Source organism: Sylvia atricapilla, chromosome 6 (assembly GCF_009819655.1).
Source record: "Sylvia atricapilla isolate bSylAtr1 chromosome 6, bSylAtr1.pri, whole genome shotgun sequence".
NCBI lineage: Eukaryota > Metazoa > Chordata > Aves > Passeriformes > Sylviidae > Sylvia > Sylvia atricapilla.
Window position 1 is genome coordinate 31,762,702 of NC_089145.1, and position 23,716 is coordinate 31,786,417.

The following is a 23,716-nucleotide window of genomic DNA, read 5'->3' on the forward strand; positions in this document are numbered from 1 at the left end:
AAGAAATGCCATGTGCTAGCAAGTGCGTCCCTATGAAAATTTTATTTTCCATGCTGTTACTTGTAGGCCAATATGGCTTGAGTCAAGGATTTCCTAAAAATTAAATCTATTCAAAAATTTTCAGTGTTAACAGATCTCTTGAAATCAAAACCAAAGAAGGCTAATTTCATCCCTGGTTGTTCCTAATCCTGCTGGTTGTTGTACTGCTATAGTGTAGTATGCTAGTAGTTTAAACATGTCAAGAATTTTGTTCAGAAATAGAAAAACTGTATAACTGTAGAGTTTTGATGATCCTCTGTAGTCATTTTGCCCACTTGGGACACCTTTGAGGTTTTTCTTCCACTCTCCAAAGTCCCTAATCAAAAAAGATTATTAAACAATTTCTCTTGCATGGCAATTCTACTTGAGAGTGGAAATAGATCTACTACACTTCTAGCTGGGAGCCTTCTGCATTCAACTTCTGATACCCAAGTATATCAGCAATGGTAATGGGTAAGAGATTTGGACCTCTGTTCTCAAAGGGTGATAATACATTCAAAGCATGGTTCGTGCTTTACAAAGACTGAGAAAATAAGGTCAATTGTTGCTTGTTCTCCTAACTTGATAATGTAATAGAATGTGACTTTCCTCACTTTGGGAAAAGATAAACCCAGCTGGACCTCTCAGGGAGTATACTTTTCTTCCTCAGCCATTAAATCATGGGTTGGTATGTTTCTAGGATGGGGTTCATGTTTGGCTGCATTTCAGCATGCCTACCTATTAATAATTAAATTAATAATAATAATAATAAATATTTATTAATTAAATTAATAATTAATAAAATAATAAATAATAATAAAGCTGATTTAGCTTTGACTAATGAGGAAGGTGGCTTCCTGTGAGACTAGAAATGTCATAATAACCTTATGTGTTTCATATGGCTGGGCTATAGAACACTTGCCACAGCAGATTGTGAAAGTTAAAGAGCTTATAAAAGCTTGAGCAAAGAGTGAGCATGTTCTTGAAGGAGAATCCATTGAGAATTACATTACAATGACATTCAATGCAGGAAACATTTTGTATGAGCTACAGAATCTCAGAGGCAGAGAGTACACTTGGGAGAGAAGTGTGTTTGTTTGTCCTGGTCCATTATTCTAACTGAGTCACTGTTTCAGTGCCTGCCAGGGGCAGGGTATTTGGCTGGAGGAATCCCTGTGCCAGTCTGATATGGCTGTTAATATATTCTTAACTTGATGAAGCTGAATCAGACACGTGGTCTAAGGGTGAAAGGATTACATCATTCCACTTCTGCAAAAAGCAAATCCTGTGTAAGCAAATGTGGTGTTGCTAGAGAAATAAAAATAAGTTCTTTCATTTGTGCAATTCATTTGAATTGCCTTCAGTAACGCCACAGATTAAGACAAAGATTGATATGTTGACTACGGGGCTTTGAAGACTCTGCTGAGGAAAATACATTGTTTCATGGAAACCTGTACTGACAACATTGATTGTGCTAGTCATTGCAGGCTGTGGAGGGGGAGAAAAAAAGTAGGATATTGCAAAATTTTAGTGGAAAATTAGTTAGAAATTTTATGGAAGGTAAGAGAAATGCTCTAGTTTCTTGTCTTACACATTATAGAATTTGTTATATGGAGTTGTTCTTTTATTTTCTTAGCAAGTCTCAACATCTAAATTTCAAATAAATGCTTTTAAACCATTTCTGGGTGGACGTATTTGCAGTTAAAAATACAGAAAATACTGTTTGTCATATAATACAGGCATTTTCTTCCTTCCTGCTTTGCCTTTTGTTGGTACACAAATACAAACACTGATATATTAATGTGAACTGTGTGTGTTTCTTCCTAAAAGTCACATCTTTTTTCTTTATTTGCATAAAAAATTAAAACTTCTTTCCACTATCTTTCCTTATCCTGTTCTTGCAAGATTAAAGACAGTAAATCAGGTCTTGCCACCTAACTATAAATGTATAAACATGTCCTTGTTAGTTACTGTGTTTCATGTGGGGACCTGAAGATATTTTTTCTGTTGTAGCTGGGAATATAGCTATGTTGGGAAATTTGCCTTACTTGATTTTCCATCTCCTTGAAAACCAGAAATAAATTATTAGTGGAATAATGAATTGTACAATTTTATACACAGTTCAGCTTGCTTATGTAGTTAATTTTATATCATTATGAATCATTAGAATTCCAACCTATGTTTTCTACTTGTAATGGTATAAAATGAAAATAATGAATTAAATATACTGTGTTAACTTTAGGCAAATTGTTGGGACCTTGAGATGTATGCAATAAATCAGAGCTGCCCTATATATTTCCCTTGCAGCTGTCTTGCCACTAACATTTGAGGTGAAGAAGCTAGTAGTATAGAATTTAATTGCTTTCCTTGCAAAGGGCACACAGCATTGTTTCTGGCTATAGGCCATATTGAAATAATAGGAATAAGTATCTCCAACACACTTACTCAATGTAGGGAAACATATGAGCTGAAGTTAATTTGTTTTGTTAACAGCAAATGTCCTGAAGCAATCAATTTTTATTTTCATTCTAAACTATCATAGTACAAACCTTTTTGTCAGTAGCCTTGTAATGAAATGGGGTCCTTCAGGACCAGTTTCTCAATGGCCTTTTCTGTGAACTCAGGTTTGTAACTGTATTTCAACCAGGCACTCCTGTAGACTAAGATGCAAAAAGATAAAATTCTTTGTTTTAAAAAAGTATCTGAATTCTGTTTATATTAACATTACCACTTACAGCATTATTTTAATGTGGAGTAGGAATAACTTTTCCATGATAGTATTATTTTATATGTATGATATTCTGCTGGAGGTGAAGCTGCTCCTCTGTTTGAAGAAGACTTGATCAACAAAAACTAGTAGTTTTGCTTTAAGTATCCAGTTCAGGAAACATTTTCAATAGTCAAGAATGCTTGTCCTTTGAAAATCAAATCCTTTTAAGTAGTTCATGTGAGTATTCTGTAATAGAGGGGCTCAGATTCACTAACCATATTTCAAACTCTTGACAGATTTTTTAAAAAAATCATGTATAGGCTGTACATTTAAAACCTACTGCATGTGTTTTCACTTTCCAGTTTCCAGAACAAAATGTGATAGCTCTATGGAACAGTTGGTGTTAACTATGTTTGATACCTGTTCAATTCCAGTTGAACTTCCAATCATTTATGCTGCAGAAACATGTTTAAATTTGTAAATTCTGGCCTGCAACAATAAAGAAACAAACATAAATTATTTTCTTTTTAAAAAATCCGAAAGTGAAGTTTAATTATTTACATTTTATTCAGTTAATGCCTAACACTGTATATTATAATATGGATTTAAAATTATTTTTCAAATCCAATACACTTTATTGGTACAATAGAAACATTCATTGAGTACAAAAAATAAATAAAAATATAAAATTAGCAAGTGTTTATCACTTTTTTATACTTAGTATACAAACTATGCAGTTTTGAAAATATGATATTTAATCTGTGGGATCTCTAAAACAGTAAGACAGTAATTTATACCTTTTAAATGTTTTTCATTGGCAGCTAAAGAAGAACGAAAGAAAGAAGAGAACAGTTTGGAAAATGCTCAGAAATGGTAAGGTTTTTGCTAGTGTTTTTAACAATTTATTTTGATCAAAGATATTACTGAACATAGGAATCACATTAAATAGCAAAAAGGATCTGTATTTCAAAGAAGTAGTATGTTTTCTGAAAAACTCTTATGTAATCTTCTAGAAAAAACTTCATTTGCATTTTTATCCAAACAGTGTACTGTGTTTGAGGTTTCAATTATTATCAGCACTGAACTGTGTGGAGGTTTTACAGAATAAATAAATAACTGATTATTAACTACTTTATGACGTAAAAATGTATTTCGTCATCACTGAACCTTTTCAGCACTTAGTATACAGCACTCAGTTGCCTAAGAAGCCATTGAAATCCCAATATTTTTATTGCGTGAATATTTGTTCCTCACTTAGGCCAAAGGCATCAAAGCATGGGAAAAGTGAGATTAATTGATTTATCGATGGATAATAAAATATTCAGTAAGTTAATGTGACTAATAAATTTTGTTTACCAAATTATAGTTTTGTGAGAATGAAGCATCCATCTTAGCTATGGACTTGCTATAAATAAACTGGGGTAAACTAATTTTAAACTTCCCATCAATATTTTTTCCTCCTGGTCACTGAAGACAGATCTGTGGTAATTTGGATTTTAATTGTACTTTTCTCAGACCATACTCCCTCCACATGAGACACCTCAGTTAGTTTTCCTAGGAAGTCAGGAAGAGGGAGATCAGGGGCACTTCCCAAATATAGTTCAAGTCTTAGGTGAACTGTTCCTATCTGCTTGAAGAAAATGCTTAAATATGGGCTGAACAACTGGCTGATGTCAGCTGGGGCTTTACCTCCTCATTTCAAGTGTCTGACTGGCTCTACTTAGCTACTTCCTTGGCAAAAGGCTTCTTCATATTCTACCTGCTTTGCAGCTTTTCCAGAGTAGAACAGACTCTCCAGGGTATGGAGCTGCACCCAGCTTGCGGTTGACTTAGGGAATTAGTTGTCCAACACACCGTTTGGCTTTTTTAATTGCTAAATATTTAAATACAATAAATGTACTAAAATTCAAATATACTACATATTCAGTATTTTAAATTACTGCTTTTGAAAGGCAGAAAGTAGCTCAGGAAGCCAGATTAAGGTGGGTGAAAGCAAAGGAGTGCTACTGGGGGACAGGCTGATGAAGAAAGGAAGAGAGGATAAGAAGTGTCAGAATGAAGGCAGAGAGAGACTATGCAGGATTTCAGGATCCCACTTCTGTATGCCCCAGCTGGGATGGTGAAGGGTTCTGTTAGGTAGAAGAGTGCACAGTGTTCCTGGGGCTGCTGTTACATGTGGCAAACCTGAGAAGTCTCTGTTCTTGCTGTTCTTGGTTCAGCTATCCCAGTCAAAGTGCTATGAACAGCTGACGATTATTTGGCCCAAGTGAATGAAGTAAATGACATTGCCCAGTAGATATAAATGGCTTTAACCATATAATTATGACTAAGGTATTTTAGTATTTTTAGAGTTTGAAACCCATAATGTTTTACACAGATATTTCGAGCTGTATTACATTTATTTACTTACTTATTTGTTTTTCTCCTCATAGTGTCACTACAAGACCCATTAACTCTGAATGTTATGGCCTTATACACACATATTTCATTCTGATTCTTCAAATATGGAACATCCATTAACTTGAAATTTAACTGTTTCATGCAAAGCCTAGTAAAAATGTAAAAGGTTAAGGTTATCACATATGAGGACTAAAAAACCTTATTATTTTAATAGCTTACCTTGCACAATATGGGCTACTGTACAGCATGGTTTCTATCTTTAAAGTATCAAAAAGAAAATCCCAGATCATATAAGCTCATGTGGCTAAAATCCAAGCTTCTTTGTGAAGCAGATGGAGTGTATATTGCTTTATTTTGGAGGGATAACTTCTGTAGATTTTGATGGATACTTTATATTCTTCAAGCCTAGATAAAGAGCTTTTATTTCAAAATAAGTGAAGAAACCTTGATCCTAACCTTGGTATTTCCATATGAGAATATGGAAATAAGCAGTGTGGACTATGCAAATGCAAATATAAATGAAGAAAGATGCTGAAGCTGCATCCGTGCCTCACGTAACAAGTGTTGAGTGGTTGGGGACTCCTTACAGCTCTTCAAAATTATTTATTTTATTTTCAAGATTTACACCTCCTATGTTTAGATTTAGAACCTATTTGCAGCTCTTAAGAAGAATATAGCTTTCTTCTGATTAATTAAAATTATTATGCAAAAAAATATTACTTCCTTTTAAATATGTTGGTACCTTTGCTTTTAAATTATAGCATTTTTTTAAATAAATATCACCAAATGTTTCAGGATTGTTTTATCTACTTCACAGAGAAAAGTGATTCAACTTTAACAAAGTGAACATACTTCTATTTATATAAGTCCCTAGTCGTATGGATTGTTCCATTTGGTCTATACAAAGCAATCTCATAAAGGTTTAAAATGCACAGTCAGTTAAAATTATCTTGGAAGTGTTCTCTGTAATAATAGAATATTTTGGAAATATCTAGCTGTATAGCAATTCAGTAACAGCCACATTGAAAAATCTTTTTTAAAGCATTAAAATACTGGCAACATATTTTTGTAAAATTAATTGTTTATTGACACAGGTGGAAGGAGATTTTCAGTAAAACTTTTGCAAAATTACTATTGGCACTGTCTGTGGCTTGGTTGTTGCTACTCCCAATTCTCCCTAACTACTAGAAGATTATTTTCAACGAAACCTAGAGATTTTTTCCTGACTTGGTATGTGACTCTTCCATGGCCCTTCAGTAAAGATAAATGGAGAATAAGATCTTCATAGAGTGCAGCTGAATAAAATAATAAAATATATTACATCATTTCTTGTAATGCAAGAAGTTAAGTTTTTCTCTTTATAACTGAATGCCCATGATTTACCAGCATGATGGATCTCTATGGTGGCTCGTGCATCTGTAAGTTACCCTCCTGGAAAAGAGGTGGGTGTTGGAAGGTTAGTTATGCTTAGCATGAATTCCTGCTGTAATTCCAAGGCTAAGGAGAAATTACGGTAATTACCAGCCTTGACTACTGAATCAGAGGAACTGTTTCCCCGGTGGGCTTACATGTTGACTGGTATTTTTTCTTTCCTCCTCCTGTGCAGCTTTGAAGAAACAGTGGGATACTTTGGGATAAAGCCAAAGCCTGGCGAGAAGGAGATCACACCAAACTACGTTTTCACGGTGTGGTACGAATTCTGCAGTGACTTCAAGACCATTTGGAAACGAGAGAGTAAAAGCATTTCCAAGGAACGGTAAGGTTCTAATAAAGTCATTAATACCATTTTAGATGTCTGGGAAACTGCTGCTTCTCAAACCCAACAAATTATACTCCTATATTTCACAGGCGTCATTGTTTTCTTTCAGATCTAATGGACATCAAGGAAAGATTATTCCCTCAGGGTGCGTAGGAAAATTCACCAAAGGCATGCTGTCCCCACAAAAAGATAAACACATATAATCTGATAAATTACACTTTTGTAACCCCTTCCAATTACTAGCTAGTAAAATGAAAGGAGAGCTGTGCTAATTTATAACAGATTGCTTCTCTGTGCATTTTCATGTTGAACTAGGCTAAATGAGGCGATATTGCTGTCGCAGACAGTACAGACAAATAAAAGTGAATGCTTTTCCAGTTAATATACTGCACTTGCATCAAAGGGAAGCCCCAGAGATTCAGGCCACACTTAGCATAGTGTCGAAGCCCCACACTGAATTTACAGCACTACTTCTGACTTTTGGTGTCCTGCTGAGGACATCAAACTACTTGCCGCTAGATCTCACAACAGTCTCCTGATTTTATTAGTTAGAGTAAAAGAACCCAAAAACGTAAAACTTTCAATTATTTTCTTGATTTTCTTAAAGAAACTTAAAATCTTTTAGACTAAAAAAGCAATTCTACTACAAGCTCATCATGCTCAGCATATTACAATTAATTTGAAAAGACCTAGATTAGTAATGTAGTCATTCTTTGGGAAAGGATGGAACAATTACTTTCAGAATGAAATTTAAATCCAGGTGCTTATTCTAAATTGACAGAGAGTTAGATTAAAATGTCTTTAAAAGAACATGCAGAAGTAGTACATTCATTTACACTTATGTTTTCCATTTTGCTTCAAATCAGTGGGGCTTTAAGGTTCATATAAAGTAGATTCTCTGAAGGACTAGTTGTAGAAATTATGAATTCTGAATTATCAACCTTATCAGCATTATTTTATAGTTCTTACGGTTTTAAAATACTTGAAAGTTGTAGCTTTTTGTATAATTTATTGATCAAATTTTGGAAGCTGACAGCTGTGAACTTTTACAAAGAATCTTTTATTTCCTTGTATCTAAATCAATACACAAATTTGATTTTCATGTTAAAAACTGTATAAAAAGTCCTAAGCATGTTGCTATGGTCATGATAGAGATTATCTCAGGAATATATATTTTCTGCTGAATCATGAGTTATTTTTATTCCAAAAGCAGTTAGGAAGAGTGGATGTTAACTGTCCAAGGGAAAAAAAAAATCCAGACCATACATCCTTTCCTTTTTATGTAATTAGCACCTTGCTAATGGTACATGATTCCTTCAAATGAATCAATTCGAAATGCCTTATGTTTTAACAGAACATAGCTTCTTGACTATCTCTTAATACAATAATCAAGAAATCTTTGTAAGTAGACTGCTATATTCTGTGCTTTCATACTCAAGTGAAGTGAGAATTTCTTGTGGTTTAACAGCCATATCAATCAAATCTACAAATAAAAACAAAGAACAAATATATCATCAGTTACTCTGACAGATGCCTTTATTCCTGTTCACTGTGAAAGAATACCAGTAGAATGCAGAGCAGCAATTACTGTTACACTTCTAATTGCTGACACTTTCTGGGTCATATAGACTGTTTTGGGTCATATAGACTGTTTTTCAGAGCTCACTTCAGATTATTTTTACAAAGCTCCCTTAGTCTCAAAAGGACAATTCATTGTCCTTTACATGCAAAATTCGGGTGATTCATCAAGATGATGACCTGTTAAAATGAGGAGCCTTGTATAAATAGTAAATTAGAATGACAGAAGAGCTGTTTTCATCATTCTAAATTGTTTTGTATTGTGCTACTGAAAAGGAGAACATAGTGAAAGCAATAGATTAGAATGGCGGAAAAGGTTTTTTCATCACCTGAAAATGTCTCATAAAGTCTTGATCATTTAAGGGCCCTGTTTAACAAAGTATAAAACTAACAGTTAATGAACTGCTGTCCAAAGATGTTTGAAAGCAAGTGAAGAGTCATTGTGCAGACTGGTAACTAAAAACCTTAGAATGACAGGAATGGACAGCTGTCTTCCTTAACTGGCTAATTAATTGGATGCACCATTTGTTGTGCATTTTTGAAGATTGCAATTTAATTTTTTAAAAAAGGAAGGAGAACTTTTTTACTGTGAACCCTTATTTTGTTTTGAAGGAAGTTTTAAAGAGGAAGAAGCATCAGTATAAATCAGTAATTGAAACTTGGGTTCTGAAACGGAGGCATTGATATCATTATGTGAATATTTCCAGTTGAATTACCTTTCAGATTTCAGGAGCTGAAGAAACCCAATGTAAAATGTGTCGGAATTAGCTAATTATTTACATTTATATAGGAATGTTAATAGTGGATTGTAATTTGTCTCTCAAGAAATACGACACATAAATTAAAAATTTAGTTATAATATACGGAATTATCATTAATCAAATAAATATTTAAAGATGTATTAGGTTAAACTTAATAGTAGTAAAAAGAGGTTAAAAGATCTATGATTCCATAACTAAAATTTTATATCCAAAACTAACTACATTGCATTAACAGACAACTTTAAAATCTCTGAATTTCAGGAAAAAGAGTGCTGTCTTTATCTAAATGACAGTCTCAGCTGCAAAGAGCCTGTTTCATCTAAAGCTACTTGGCTCCCAAATGTAACACAACTGTAGAAGTCCAATGAGATTTCAATGAGACTTTTTCTTAAAGTAAAGGAAACACTTCAACTGAGCTGCCCTGCATTTAACCTAACCATGAAAATAAATTAGCTGCCTGAAAAATATAGTTGAGTCATTGTCTCTTTCCTGGACAAAATTTGCACATTATTTAAGAATACAAGACAGAGTTACAGATAAATAAGGAACTATAATATGATATGGTATGATATGATATGGTATGATGTGATATATGATATAATATGATATATAAATGACTATAGTGATAAAATGAAAACAATTTTCCAAACCATATACCTAATAGGAATATGATGACAGTTTACTTTCCCTTCAGTACCCGAATTTCAGTAGAATGAAATGAAATTTGCTTTGACAATCACGTCATCTGTGACAAACATCTTAATATAAGTGCATCGAGTGTTGGAACTTTTTTTGTGCTGTTTTTTTATCAAAATCCAGTTTTATTGTTGACAGCTTTATAATTTACAATGTGTATGCATTCAGGTACCTCAACTGCTTTTATGCTTTTTTCTGTTTATGAAATTTTGAGATTATAACTGAATTGGAGACAAAAACGTTGGAGTTTTAACAGCAAGGTAGATTGCAAATATTTCCACTGTCACTTCCTTTTCTTAGAGTAGTAATTCTATTTGCATATCTGTGAATTCAGAACCAAAGCAAATATGTATTTATAACTTAATCCATTATACATACGTATATGAATGCCCATCCATGAATCAGTTAAAGCATTCAAGAGGTGTTAAATTGTATTTTAAGAGGATATCCTAGACAAATCTAAAATAAGGAAAAAGTATAAATACAGAAGAAATACTTTGCAGTGAGCTACATCACAAACTGTGATTATGTTTTGCAAATTAAATGTGACAAATATTATAATAGTGTGCTTATGCCTGCTGCCCTTTAAATATGAAATACTTAAAATAGGAAAGAAATTGTTGCTCTTAATTTAACTCACTGCTGACTCTTGCAAAGATAAGATTGCCACAATGGTTACTGTACTGGATGAAGTAATCTCTTTCAGGCTGAATATGCATACAATTAGGTCAGAATTCAGAAACAAAAACAGAACCAAAATTTGTTTCAATAGCTGGATAAGAAATTATCATTATTTAATGAACTGAATTATATATTTCATCCTGAAAACATAAACACTGTGTCAAAAGATATCACAGGTGGCAAAATCTTGCATTGCTTCTAAATTATGACAATACAAAATTATATGAGAAAAATCTATGAAGGACTTACACATGAAGAGAGTTTCCAGCTGCGAAAGCATTCTGGGGATTATCACTGTAGGCTTTGGTTGTCTTTATATACTCCAAAATATCTGCCAGTGGCCATCTCAGATGAACTGAAGTATATTTTTGTTCTGTAGCCCTTGTCTTCCTATTGGTTCTTCTTATGCACCAGCTTTCCTAAAATAAAATAAAATAAAAAAAAAAGTTTTTTTCCTTGTGACTGCAGAGATAAAATATCTCACTTACTTTGTAGATAACTTTATAGATAGACCACTCTCAGTACCTCCAGAAAAAAAAGAAACATACCAAACATACTGGCAATTTTAGGTTTGATGACAAAATCCACTGACAACATACATTTTGCTGTATTTTACTGATTTAGTTAGTGAACATTTATTCTAAATGCAATCTAAAGATTTGATCAGCAATGACCAAGTTCTTTTCAGAAGATGTAGGCCTGAAAGCTTGATAGGCAATTGTATTGTACAACACAGTAATAGAAGTGGCAATGTTCAAACTTCATAGTCTGAAATTTTGAAAGACTAGCCTAATTTTAAATCTAGCCAATTACTCTCTAAAATCATCTGCCAGGCCAGGAAATACAACAACATCTGTCTTCTAAAATTTTGATACTGAAATCTAACGTGGTATTTTTCATGGGCTAAGAGTTTTTGGGAAATGGAGTTGTGACTTGAGATTTAGTTCATGAGCTGCATACAGAAATAGGACTGAGAGTAGAAAGGCATTTAACACATGAAAGGAATTTGAGCTCTGGGAATTTCTCATAATCCTAAGGGAAGTCACTGTTCAGCTGTGTTAAGGATCTGGACTGAGTATGCAGCTTGGCTCTAGATTGAACAGTTGATGTTGACTGTAGCTATCTCCACTTGTTCGTTTCCACCCATATCTGAAATGTTGTTGTTTGCACAACATTTCCTTATGCCAAAACAGTTTTATGGGAGAAGTTTAAAGTTCTAGTCATATGAAGCTCAGGTGGCACAGAATTGTCATTCCAAGCTATTTCCTAATCCACAGCTATCCACATAACCCACCAACTGCATGAAAGGAACTGTAGAAGCAAAAAGAATGGATTTTCCAGATCATTGAGAAGCTGAGCAAGAACCAGATAATTTGGTCTCTGTTGTCACACAATAACAGAGCCAGAACATGAATGAAGAGCAATTGGTTCATTTACAAGGGATTCTGGTTTTCCTAACTGGGGAACTTTAGAGGGTGGAGTGTGCCAGTTCATGCTCCCTTCTGTCTGATTTGAGCAGAAAGCAGAGGTGAAAATGATAATCAGTTTATCTAGTTAGTCCCTGGCTTGGTAATATCTTTTCTTGTAAGGGAAAAATGTATTTTCCTGAGCTTACAAAGGAAACTTCTTTATAATAAACACAGGCTTGTGTTTAGATTAGGTTTCTACATGCCTAGCTACAAAATAATAATTTTTAATGAAAATAATATCTTTATTTTTCACTAATAATTTCTAATTTAAGAGGCTTGGCTTTTATCTAATTTACAGGGGAAGACACCACCTGCCACATAGAGGCAGGAAAAAGCCAATTACATTCCAATTGATTGTAGTAAGGATACATATGCAGTATTGGATCATGGTTCTCATATTTAAAAATATACAGTTTTGTTAATTTAATTTAATATTTTTCATATTGTGTGCTAATGTTGCAGTACTGCTCAGTTTGACACCACATCATCTTTAATCTTTAACGCATATTGACTTATTTTGATCGCAGTTGAAGGAGAATAACTTTTATTTTGAACACATCCATGTGGCAGCTCATCAGATCTGAAGGCTTAAGTGACCTGCATTCCATAATGTTTTGGCCATGTGATTGCTTGCTAAGTTAACCACTGGTGAGGCTGGAAGGGACCACAGTGGCTCACCTTGTCCCACCACCCTGCTCAAGCAGGGTCATCCTGGAGCACATGGCACAGGATTGTGTCCAGGTGCTTCTAGAATACCTCCAGTGAGGGAGACTCCACAGCCTCTCTGGACAACCTGTTCCAGTGTGCAGCCACCCTTGTCTCTTGTGTTGTGGTTCAGCTGCTCTGTCATCTTTTCTGGTCTCTTTGTCCTCTCCAGTGCTCTCTATCCAAAACTGTCCTTGCCACTATGAGCTGTAGATTGTGGCCCTCCATCTCAGGGCTTGATTCTGTTTCAGAACCCTCGTAAAATCCTTCCTCCTTATACCTAATCTAAATTGACCTTTTAATTTAAAAACATAACTCCTTTTCCTTATGGAATAGGCCCTGCTTAAAGTCTGTCCCCATCTTTCATTCTATTTTTAAAACCCCATGTTTCCTACAAGTAATGAAAATACGCCATGAAACACATAGAGCTAGGCCTGTATCAGTGAGAGGCGTGATTTTCATTTTAAGTCTAAAAGTTTGTAATCCCTGTAGTTCTCCCTTTGGATGAAAGTGTGGACTCCAGACATTTAAAAACTATTTGAAAACGCTTCTAGGACCAAAGGGAATGTGATCAAATAGAAAATGTGCTCAAAATATAGAAGAGTTTAGAAGCTGATCACTTGGTGTGATTCTGCTGAGCCTGAAGACTGTCTTGAAATCCATCTCGGCATAAACATTGTGGCTGGGAGAAATAGCATGCTGTCCAGTGGGTGCAGTCATCCAGCATTAAGAAGTAAACTGTGCAGATTAACAAAAATAAAAAAGAAAAAGATCGAATGGTGTGTTGTCACATAGTTGTTTACATGTAGAAACAGTGAATACTAATTAAGTTCTAAAAATAGGCCAGCTGTATTTAAAAAAGGTACAGAGTAATAATTTCATACTGTGTATTTGAGGGTGTAGTTACAGCTTGAATCAATGCTGTAGCTAAACAGTGTTGAAAATAAGTTTAGTTGAAAGCAGTGTAACTGTTTCCTGTTCTTTTTAATCACTGGAAAGTGAGACAATACCAGGAACTATCCAGTAGATGTGTCTAAAATACGTAGAGAAGAAATTTTTTGTTTCCAACACTTAAAACATTTCCAACATTGATAAAGACAGTAATGAACTTATGAATATGTTCTGTATTTTAAGAAGAATCCAGCTTGCTGGTAGTGTTGCAGCAAGGAAGCACACATCAGTAATTGCAGCTATAATCCACTTTCCTTTTTGCTTTTCTTCCAAAATTCCTCAAAAATTGAGTGTGTCAAAAGTGGTTTGAAATGGACATGGAGTTTTAAATACTTCTTGACTGGCCATAGCAATTATTTCTGCCAGTGGAAAAAGTTAAATAGAACTTGAATTTTTCAGTTCAAGTGTGCCAAGAAATGTGTTGCTTCTAGTGACTGTCTTGGTGTACATTACTGAAAATTGATTTGCTGAGTTCTCCTTGCTTCTAAAAATTCACTTCCAACCTCCTTCCTTTTTCATTTTGCATATAGAATGATAGGGTAGCTGTATGTACCGTTAGTATTGTAGAGGCACTTAGCACTGGGCAGATCCTTTGTTAGGAGTGCCAAGAATTTTCTTTCCTTTATATCACTGTTCAGCGCATAATTTCCTATGCGCTTTCCAGTCCATAGAAGGAGAGTCAAGTCCCTTTTTCTTTAATTCTCTGTCTCTCCTTTTCTTCCTGATTAAATTCTTCATTGGGTTCTTGTTAAATGCCCGCAGAAAGAAGGGTTCTGTATGCAAGACCCTGAGAGCAAAAGGCAAGAAGCAGAGGAATCAGATGTGTTCTTCTTCCCCCTTATCTCTACAGTACTTTTGGCAGACTAGTCTGTAGCTGTACACAAGACAGCTTTAACTGCCCTGAAACAAGGACCTCCTGTACCTCCTATTGCCACACCAGTGAGGATGGAGAGTCAATTCCTTTTAAAGCAACACAGAAAACATTAACAGAAAACTGGCAGATGCTTTTATTTCAAGGTTTACAGAGGAAATATAAGGTGTAGCCTGGCAAATGGCCTGCTAAAATAGCATATTCTATGTGCACAACAGATTAAACCAGCTAGCTCTTTTTTTTCAGAGGAGGATCTTTTTTGCCTTGATAGCACAGCTTTTCTGGTGGGAATGATACTCCATAAAATCCAGATCCTGCAAGAAAAGAGAAATCATTTTTCTATTGACATTTTCAGGGAGCAATACAGACAAGCTGCCCTTTTGCTTTTGATTTTTTTCCATTTGAAAATGTACTTTGATCTACTTTTGGTAGTTTGTTAAGTGCCTGTAAATAAAAATAGCAGTCTGTTGGGCTAATGTGCCTAAAAAAAATGTTACTGGTGAGGCTTCTTACAAAGCATATACCAAGCAGAGCCAGAGTACCTTTCATCACCTTTCATTTGATTTCATCACATCTAATGACACCTATTCTGTGTTTCAGAATTAAAGTGGCTCAGCAATCAGTGAGCAAGTTAACTGCAGAGAAGAAAGTTGAAACGAAGAAAATCAATCCTACAGCTAGCCTGGTATGATCTGGTTTTCAGTATGACATTCCAAAGGGGTTTTGTGACGCCATTTGTGCCATTCAGAATGATGGCTGGTTTCTACTGTTGTTGGAGAGTGTAGTATTTTTAGTTTGAATGTAGCAGAGTGATTTACTTCCCAAGGAGAAATGTTAAAGCTCATGTCCTATGGTAGTCAACAGTTGCATTTAACATTTAGGTCAATTGTGCCTAAGCATGGCTCTGCTATTTTAGATAACAAAAGGAGCTACTTTTGTGGTTTCTTCTTCCCTTCCACTCTAGTCTCTTGTATTTTCTTCCATGCTTCAAAGTGCATTGAAGCTCAGTGTATGTATTTTTACAGTGGCTGGAATGTCTGGATTTTTTTCGAAACCTTAAAAATCTTGGTTTCTCTGTGGAAAAGTGGTGGAAGGGATTAAACCCACATTTTATTCCTTGTTGTACACCAGTGGTCTTGATAGAACACAGGTTGTATTGAGATCTAATTATATGCATTGTATATAAATCCTTTTTTTGTCTGTGTGCAAGGCACATAGGTTTGACAAGCATTTCTTAAACTCTAGAAGGCAAGAGACCAAGGGAGGGAAATGTACATGAAGGAATCAGGTATTTCCATTCCCAGCGGAGCCTATCAGTTGCAGATCAGGCAGCAGAGGTATGAACAACTGTACTCACCTGGGAAGAGGTCATTAAGCAAGATCATCTAGCTAATACTAAATTGGAGCCTTTGTGTCAGCAGAGAAGGTATTAGACATGAGAAGGTATTAGAGTCACATGAATTTGAAATGTATCTGGTTTTCTCTAGCTGCACTGGTCTTCACAGATGTGTATCTTCAATGGTACACAGTATTTGACAAGTATATAGTGAAAGCTTTTCCACAGTAAGTAATGTGTTTTAAAGTTTTAAACCTTCTTTTGAGTGCTCCAAACATTTTTTAATCAAAGAAAACTGGAACTGTGACTTATTTCTCAGACTTTTAGACCAAATGCTCATGGGAACTTGAGAGGAGATAGAAAATTATAGGCAAGAATTATAATAAAACTCTTCTTTTTCTTAAACAGAAAGAAAGACTACGTCAGAAGGAAGCCAGTGTGACGGCCAACTGAAAGAAGATGAATGAAAAGGATGGAGTGATTTCATACCTTGCCTGATGCTTTACTACACCAATGGCCCAGGAAGCACCTTATGTTAGATACTGAATTCTGCTTTGCTGATCTGTCCCAAGACAATCCATTAAAGACTTTTGAGTTCCTTCAGAGGGGTTTGTATGTTCAGTGGAGGGAATTCTAAGAAGGTTTTTACGTGGGAAGTCAAATTTTTTTTCTGTAACTCTTCCTTACATTGCTTAAAATGCATCTTGTCCTTAATGGTTAATTAAAATATTCTGTGCATAATGTATTAATATGGAAGAGCTAAAATGAGCATTTTGGATGCTGATTTACGTAGTGACTAACAACCTGTAGGTTATTACAGGGCGTTATGTAGATAAGAGCAAATATGCCATTCAGTTCACAAAGGTCTATGGCATCATAGTTTTTGTTACTTCAGCAGTAACTGAGGTAAAATTGACTGATTCTAAATAATTTTACAGTGTCTAAGTATTGGATGCATCTTTCTAAAACTGATTAAATGTAATTATAGATTCATGCTGTATTTTAGTACAGATATTTTTATAGAAGCTTCAGCTTATGCCATTCATTGAAATGGGAGTGATATTTTGCACATAAAAAGGAATATTAGAATTCTTTAATTTTATGATTGATGGCATAACTGATTTATTATTTTTATTGTTTTAATCTAACATTTCCTAAATTTTGAGCTTCAAAAGAAAAAATGATAAAATTTATATTTTTATTTCAGTATATATTGCAAATACCAATTCCATAAAGTGATGACTTTATAGGTCATTATTCATTAATATACAATAATATCTCTCCATGGAGTTATGCATTTGCCATTAAATATTTGACTTTTAATTCAGTTGAAAGCTCTCTTTTTAACAGCAAATATCTCACTCTAAAATACCTATATTTTATATATATATATATATACACACACATGATATAGTAAGTAAAACTTCAGAAAGAAAAAACAGGATCTTGCTGTCCTCCTGTAACATTATAACCATTGCCATAAAGTGGCAGACCCTGAAAATAATCCTCCTGAATATTCACCATCACTTGAAGATTTTTACTGCGTTTTAAGGATTTGGATTCTTAGGAGGAGAAATCTTGAAGCAGAAATTAATTTAAGGTAAAACAGAAAACTGATTTTGCTTGCTGTCCTCAAGGGAGAAGCTGACTTTATGATAATGGTGTATAAAGTTGTTACAAAGAGAAATTAGGTGAAGCAAAAAGGTGCAAAAATCTAGTAGGGAAAAAGCATTAGTCCTTTGCTTTGAAACTGGAAAGAATATACATGAGACAGACATCAGTTATCATACAGCAAATTTGATAGAGAGATTGAGGTGAAACCTAGGCAAACTCATCCCTAGCAGTGTACATTTATATTAAGGAAAAAAGCAGTTGTGGAAACTCATTCATAAATTAACTTAGCATTTCAGTGCATGTTTCTTAAGTTAGTGTTTCTCTCATTCCTGATAAATAAAACCAAAGGACTCAAGAGTCTCATGTATGTTTGTGAGTTTCTACCTGCTGCAGATATACTCAAGATGTGTAAGCATAATTCTTACGAAAGCAGTCAACAATATGCCAGCAAAAATAATCTGATTTGTAGTTTGACTAGTCCCACTGCAGAGAAGAAAATAATTACAAAGATTTAAGTTTCCTGTCTTCCACTAACTAGGTGAGATTTTTTTCCAATACTATAAGTGAAAAATAAGAGGAGCAATAATGCCTATAAAAGCCAAAGAACAATAGCAAGCAAGGCAATTTTGATGAGTGTTTAAGCAAACAGTGATTGTTTTTATATAGTTTTCTATCTGTCATGAAGACAGTGGAAATTGCCATTTGACCTGATTGAGAGTTTTTCAATGAAATGCATTACTTGAAGTATTGTTGTTCATCAAGAGCAGCACTGTTTGTGAAAATGGATGGTCTTGAAAACTCCCATTAGAAGTATATTGTGGAAAAAAGGTTTTAACTTATTGAAATATCCTGTTTCAAAATTTCTAAATGTGAATTTTCATTTTTCAGTTCAAATTGACTTCATTTTGAAATGTTGAAAAATGTATATAAAAAGGGATTAAAATTATTCATTTAAAAGATTCCTTGATCAGATTTATAATTTTTATCGGTATAGCAATTTGCCAAGGTTTTGAGAATTAAGGCTATTTTTTAGAAGATTCAAAAGCTTACATAGCACAGGGACCTTGTTTCTTCCTAATTTTCAACTGTATTAATTTTCTTCTCAAGTCAGAGTTTCTGATTCCAGCTTCACCCATGACTTAAATCCTCTACTTCTAATTAAACTGTTTTTAAATGAAAAGAAGAATTCACCTAGATTATTTGATTCATTCTCTTAATCAAGACTTTAAGACTCCTGGATGGAATTCATCAGCTAAATATCACACTGCCCTAGTATACCCACAAGTGGCTTCAGATAGTGATTGAAGCCACAATGGAGCACATGCTGACCTTGACTAAAATTGTGTATTGGAGAGGAGATATTTACAGATATGTCTAGATAGGCTCTTTATTTATGAAATATTTAGACACTTCAGGCATAACAAATATGCATCAACCAGCATTCAACTTTGGTGTCACAAACTGTCACCAAACACTTGTTTTAAGCTTTAAGCTTTAGTTTGGTGCCTCACTTTACCTTGAGCTTCCTAGTTTGGGGAGAATAAAAAGACAGAAGGAGAAAAGAAAGAAATTACAAAGATGGAATGGAACCGAAGTCTCCAGTTCATGTCTACATTACTGTCAAGGAAGTAAGAGAGTGGACTCAATTAATTTTGCAATTAATATTGCAAACAGCAATAGCTAGACAGTTAAAATTTTCTGGTCTATTTAACTTAAAATACCTCAACAACACAGAAGTCACTTCCGTGACTGTGAAGTAGATGTGGCTTAAGAGGGGGAGTTTTCTGTTGTGTTCTGTTTTCATTTCTTCTGTTACTGCCATGCTTCTCAAAGACTGTAAAGCAAAGCACTATTAAAACCCATATGTTTCATTAGGTGCTTATTACCCACAATAAAAATACACAGTAGTGATTTATAAATCAAGTTATTAGGATGAATTCAGTGTAGATGAGTAGATAATAATCTGCCAAGTGCTCTTTACATTATTTACAACATTACTGCTTGTTGATTTTAAAATGGAAGAACTTTAGTGTCTGAGGTCTGACAATATGAATTATTTTTTCGTTATGTTTTTACTAAACTATGGAAACTACCCAGGTGTTTTGCCATCACTAACCCATGCAATTGTTTTGCCTTGTGTTTTATCATAGGATGTAAATGTATAGATTGAATATTAGACTTTTATATTTAACTTAGAATTTTTTGCATCAAAGCAGAAGCTATGATCTTCAGTTTCTATATATATATATAAAATTAAAGTACAATGGGTGGAATATTCAGTAAGCAGAGAGAAAAAATAATTGAGCATCTTAAACACTTGTAGGGAGCATACACTTTTTGTGAGATCTCAGCGTTTCTGAATTGCTGAGGATGTCTTCTTCAACCAGATATAAACAGCCAGGGTATCTCTCACCAGTCTATTTTTCCTCTGCATGAAACATGAATAAAATATTTTGTTATCCATGTGGTGTAAAGGGTTCTAATTGCCATTATTTTCCAGGAAATCAATAGCGATTCCTCTCTTAGATCTAAACATCTTTCCCAGCTGAACATGGGGCAGTGGAAAACTTTGTAATACTTATTTATTAATATTATTTCTTCTTTGTTTCAAGTCAGTATCTTAAAAATGGATGCCTTAATATGGATAGTGTTGATATGGAATTTCAGAAACATACAGTTTAGAAATACTAATCTCCTTAATCTGTGTTTAGGCACCCATCTGAGTGTGCAATTTCAGAAAATCATGTTCACGTAGTTTTTGCTCATTCTTGGCCTTGCCTCAGTCTTGTTCAGTATTGCTATGGATCTCGATCTTTTTTTTTTGTGTTCTTTTTTTTTCTTTTAACAATTTTGGAATTTATTAAAGACAGTTAGAGAATTTCAGGATTTCCAGTCTGAAGAGTTCTCTTTGGCATTCTTCATTTGAAGGTAAGCCTATGTATTTGCACAGAAATATAAAGAAAATTTAAAAAGAAAGTTAACTCGATTATAGTCAGTAAGTTGCTTCAAAGAGAGAAAAATACAACAAAACAGAATAAAAATCAGATAAAATTAGCAACAAACTATTAATAATGAGGCCGATAACCACTGGAAGAAGTTAGCAAAGACAGTTGTAGTTTCTCCATTTTCTAATGTTTCCAAATCAGGATGGAATGTTTTTTGGAAAGGTCTGTGCTGTCAAATGCATCTTATTGGACTCAGTTTAAATGGAGCTAACTGGCATCCCCTATCCACTGATTCACCTGTTCCAATAGTTCCTCTAGACAGATAAATATGTAAAAGACTTAATAAAATATTTTTCTTATCAGTAATGAAATATTCTTATCTAAGATGGAAGAGATCTTTGTTTTGATTTTGAAACTGAAATACTGCAAACAGTGTGGTATAGAACAACATAATGCAGGAAACCACTGTCAAATAATAAATGCTTATATTTCAAATTTTTAATAATTAACATTTGTTGGATGCATCCTATGGTATTAAGGTAGCAAATTTATATGCTCTGAAATTCAACACTCTTTTGGAGATTCCCAAGCTAGGTCTGAGAAAACTGGCATTTTGGATTGCACAATGAGAAATCCCAGAATCATAGAAACCCAAGTTCCTTAGTAGTCAAAGGTTTGAGCATATGCAAGAGATTTTACATGGGTACAGTTAGCATGGTGCCAGATTAAAATAACTGTCTCTCCTTTTAGTGAATTATTAGATATGACTTGTTAACATCATGACCAAACATTTCCACTGCTCAATAGGGTTTAATCCATAAGTTTTTATGCAACTATTTTAGAGATCTAAAGTTCAAAAGTTGTACAAGCAAAATTGGTAGAACTCTTTAAAAAATGCTTGGGTTTGCAAGTTTGTTTTTTTCAAAATGCCTGCAAGACCTTTTCTTGTGGGTTTTTTTAAACAATTTTCTCAATTTAAAAATATTCCTAACAACATTGCTGCAATTGATTTTTTTTTCCACCTGTTGAAAATGTGGTAAGCCTAAACAGTACAATCTTAGGAAATTTCGCAAACTTCAACTGGATTTAAATTTTGATTTGATACCTCATAGAATTCAAGCTTTTAAATTAGGACCTGTTAGTAAAATTTAAGCACTGGATATAAGAGAATATATATTCTAAGAAGCAATGAACTAAAAATGCTGGACTGATAAATAGCTTAGAGATAGTGCTTCACCTTCCTGGAAGGACATTATCAAGTGACATAAGCTTTTCCCTAATGTGGAGCAGCATTGCATTTCCTGTGATTTCCTCCTGCCAGGTGTCATCTCAGATTAAACTAAAAGTTGTATTCCTCTGGCCCATATGGTAAAAAATATCCATCGAGAACCCCATAGGGTCATGGGACAGAATAAAATCTTTTAGAATCTTGTTAGGAAAACTGTACGGAATTGTCCCAGTGTGGGACATGATTTCTGTAGTAGGATCTTGCCTGCAAAGTTTTGGAGTCCTGGGAGCTTTGGAGGATGGAGAAAGCTGTTGGCATGGCATCTTTGCTTTAGCCATCAGTTTCTAACAGTAGGTTTCTCAGGAGTTGCACTTCAGAATTCCCTGAGCATAGATTGCCCTGGGGACTCCTGGAAGGAAGAATGGAAAATAATGTCAGTGGATAATTTTCAAAGGGGAAAGAGATCATCCAGATTAAGGTAAAAACTAGAAGACTTCCAAAATAGCAAAGGTTTTGTAGAGTTGTATATATCTGCTCATTAGGTTCTACAGATTTCAGAAATGCTGCATTCATGAACATCATTCTGTGCCTACTTCTGATCAAATGATTATTTGATATGAACAGAATCACTCATATTATCTTACTCCTCTCTTGTGCTCTGACCAGTAGAATATTGACTACAAAAACTGTTGAAAGAGTGATCCATCATCAGAGTCCTGACAGACAGCTGTGTTTCAGGTTTCCCAGTGTTGTCCTGGCAGGAACATTCATATTTTCCTAGAGGTAAGATGAGTTTAGCTGTCATGACATGGGCCTTCTCAGTCTCTCTTAATCATAAACTGATACTTGTATCATAGGGTCAAATTATGGGGCCAAATTCTGCCCTCACTGATAACTATAGTCTTCACTGCAATTACGAGAAAACTGTGGCACAAAATTATACTAAGAATGTTAGGGGGTTTTTGTGATAGACATTGAGCCATAACGCATTTGATAAGCTCAAAGACCTGAAGAGTATTGACAAGCTGAAATTCATGTACTTTATTGCTACTGACAAATGACATCCTTATAGAAAGAGGACCTGTTATATATGTTTACTGGTTGATAATGTTTCTTGAATTTTTTTTTTTAATCTTCCACAAGATGACTTTTCAATCTCTGAACTATGCACTTGAGTACTTTTAATAGTACATTTTCTCTCTGACTTCCCCCAGAGGGGCCAAGCTTGCAGTTCAGTATTCTACTGTCTCATTTGGCATGCTGTAAATACATTCCATTCTCACTGAACATCCTGAGCAACTGTCCACAAACAGGATGTTATAGAAACTGCAGAAACTGGGTAGCAATCTAAGATTATAGCACTATTTCCTACAGCTTGGAGCATCAATAGTCAGCATATTAACATAGATACTGTATAGCACCTGATACTTATTAGCTGTAAAGCAATTTTAGGGATGGATTGCCATTAGCAGCTAATCACTATAAACTGGATAAAAGCCATGTTCTTCTTATAAAGTTTTTTTCTATCTATTAGGACGATTTTTTGTGGTGTGGGTATCTTCTACATTTTACATGGGAAGATACCATTTTGCAATTAATCAAAACGGAACAAGCTCACAGTTCTATTCTAGACTTCTTTCATATCTGGCAGGAAGATGAATAAATAAAACTGATTTTAATCCACAAGAAAATAATACTTTTCCCATTCTATTAATTTTTCTTTATTTTGTTTTACAGTCCAGTGTGTTTTAGGAGGGCTGTAAAGGCTGTAAATGAAAATGTTGCAGTGCCATTGAAACAACAATATAAACCTCACCATATCTTTCTTGTGGATTTTCTTTTGAAGTCAATATTTGGTTGGGTTTGTTTGGGCTTTGTTTAATTAAAAGATTATATTAAAGCAGAAAATGGAGCCAGCTTTTCTTGGACAGGTTTCTAAGGGGACCTGAGTGCTATGGTAGTCAAGTGAAATAATCCGTGTGTATGCTCATCAG

At 34.4% G+C, this 23,716-nt stretch overlaps 1 protein-coding gene across 1 annotated transcript in view; it reads left to right on the plus strand.

Annotated features, from left to right (window-relative positions):
- The window catches only part of LOC136362673 (formin-like), a 122,339-nt gene extending 103,831 nt beyond the window's left edge, over positions 1–18,508 (plus strand). Inside the window, exons 14-17 of the mRNA XM_066321423.1 lie at positions 3,550–3,601; positions 6,735–6,884; positions 15,200–15,284; positions 16,344–18,508. Of these exons, the coding sequence (XP_066177520.1) occupies positions 3,550–3,601; positions 6,735–6,884; positions 15,200–15,284; positions 16,344–16,388 (332 nt within the window). The 3' untranslated portion in view covers positions 16,389–18,508. The remainder of the gene's footprint in view (positions 1–3,549; positions 3,602–6,734; positions 6,885–15,199; positions 15,285–16,343) is intronic.
- The last annotated feature ends 5,208 nt before the right edge of the window (positions 18,509–23,716 follow it).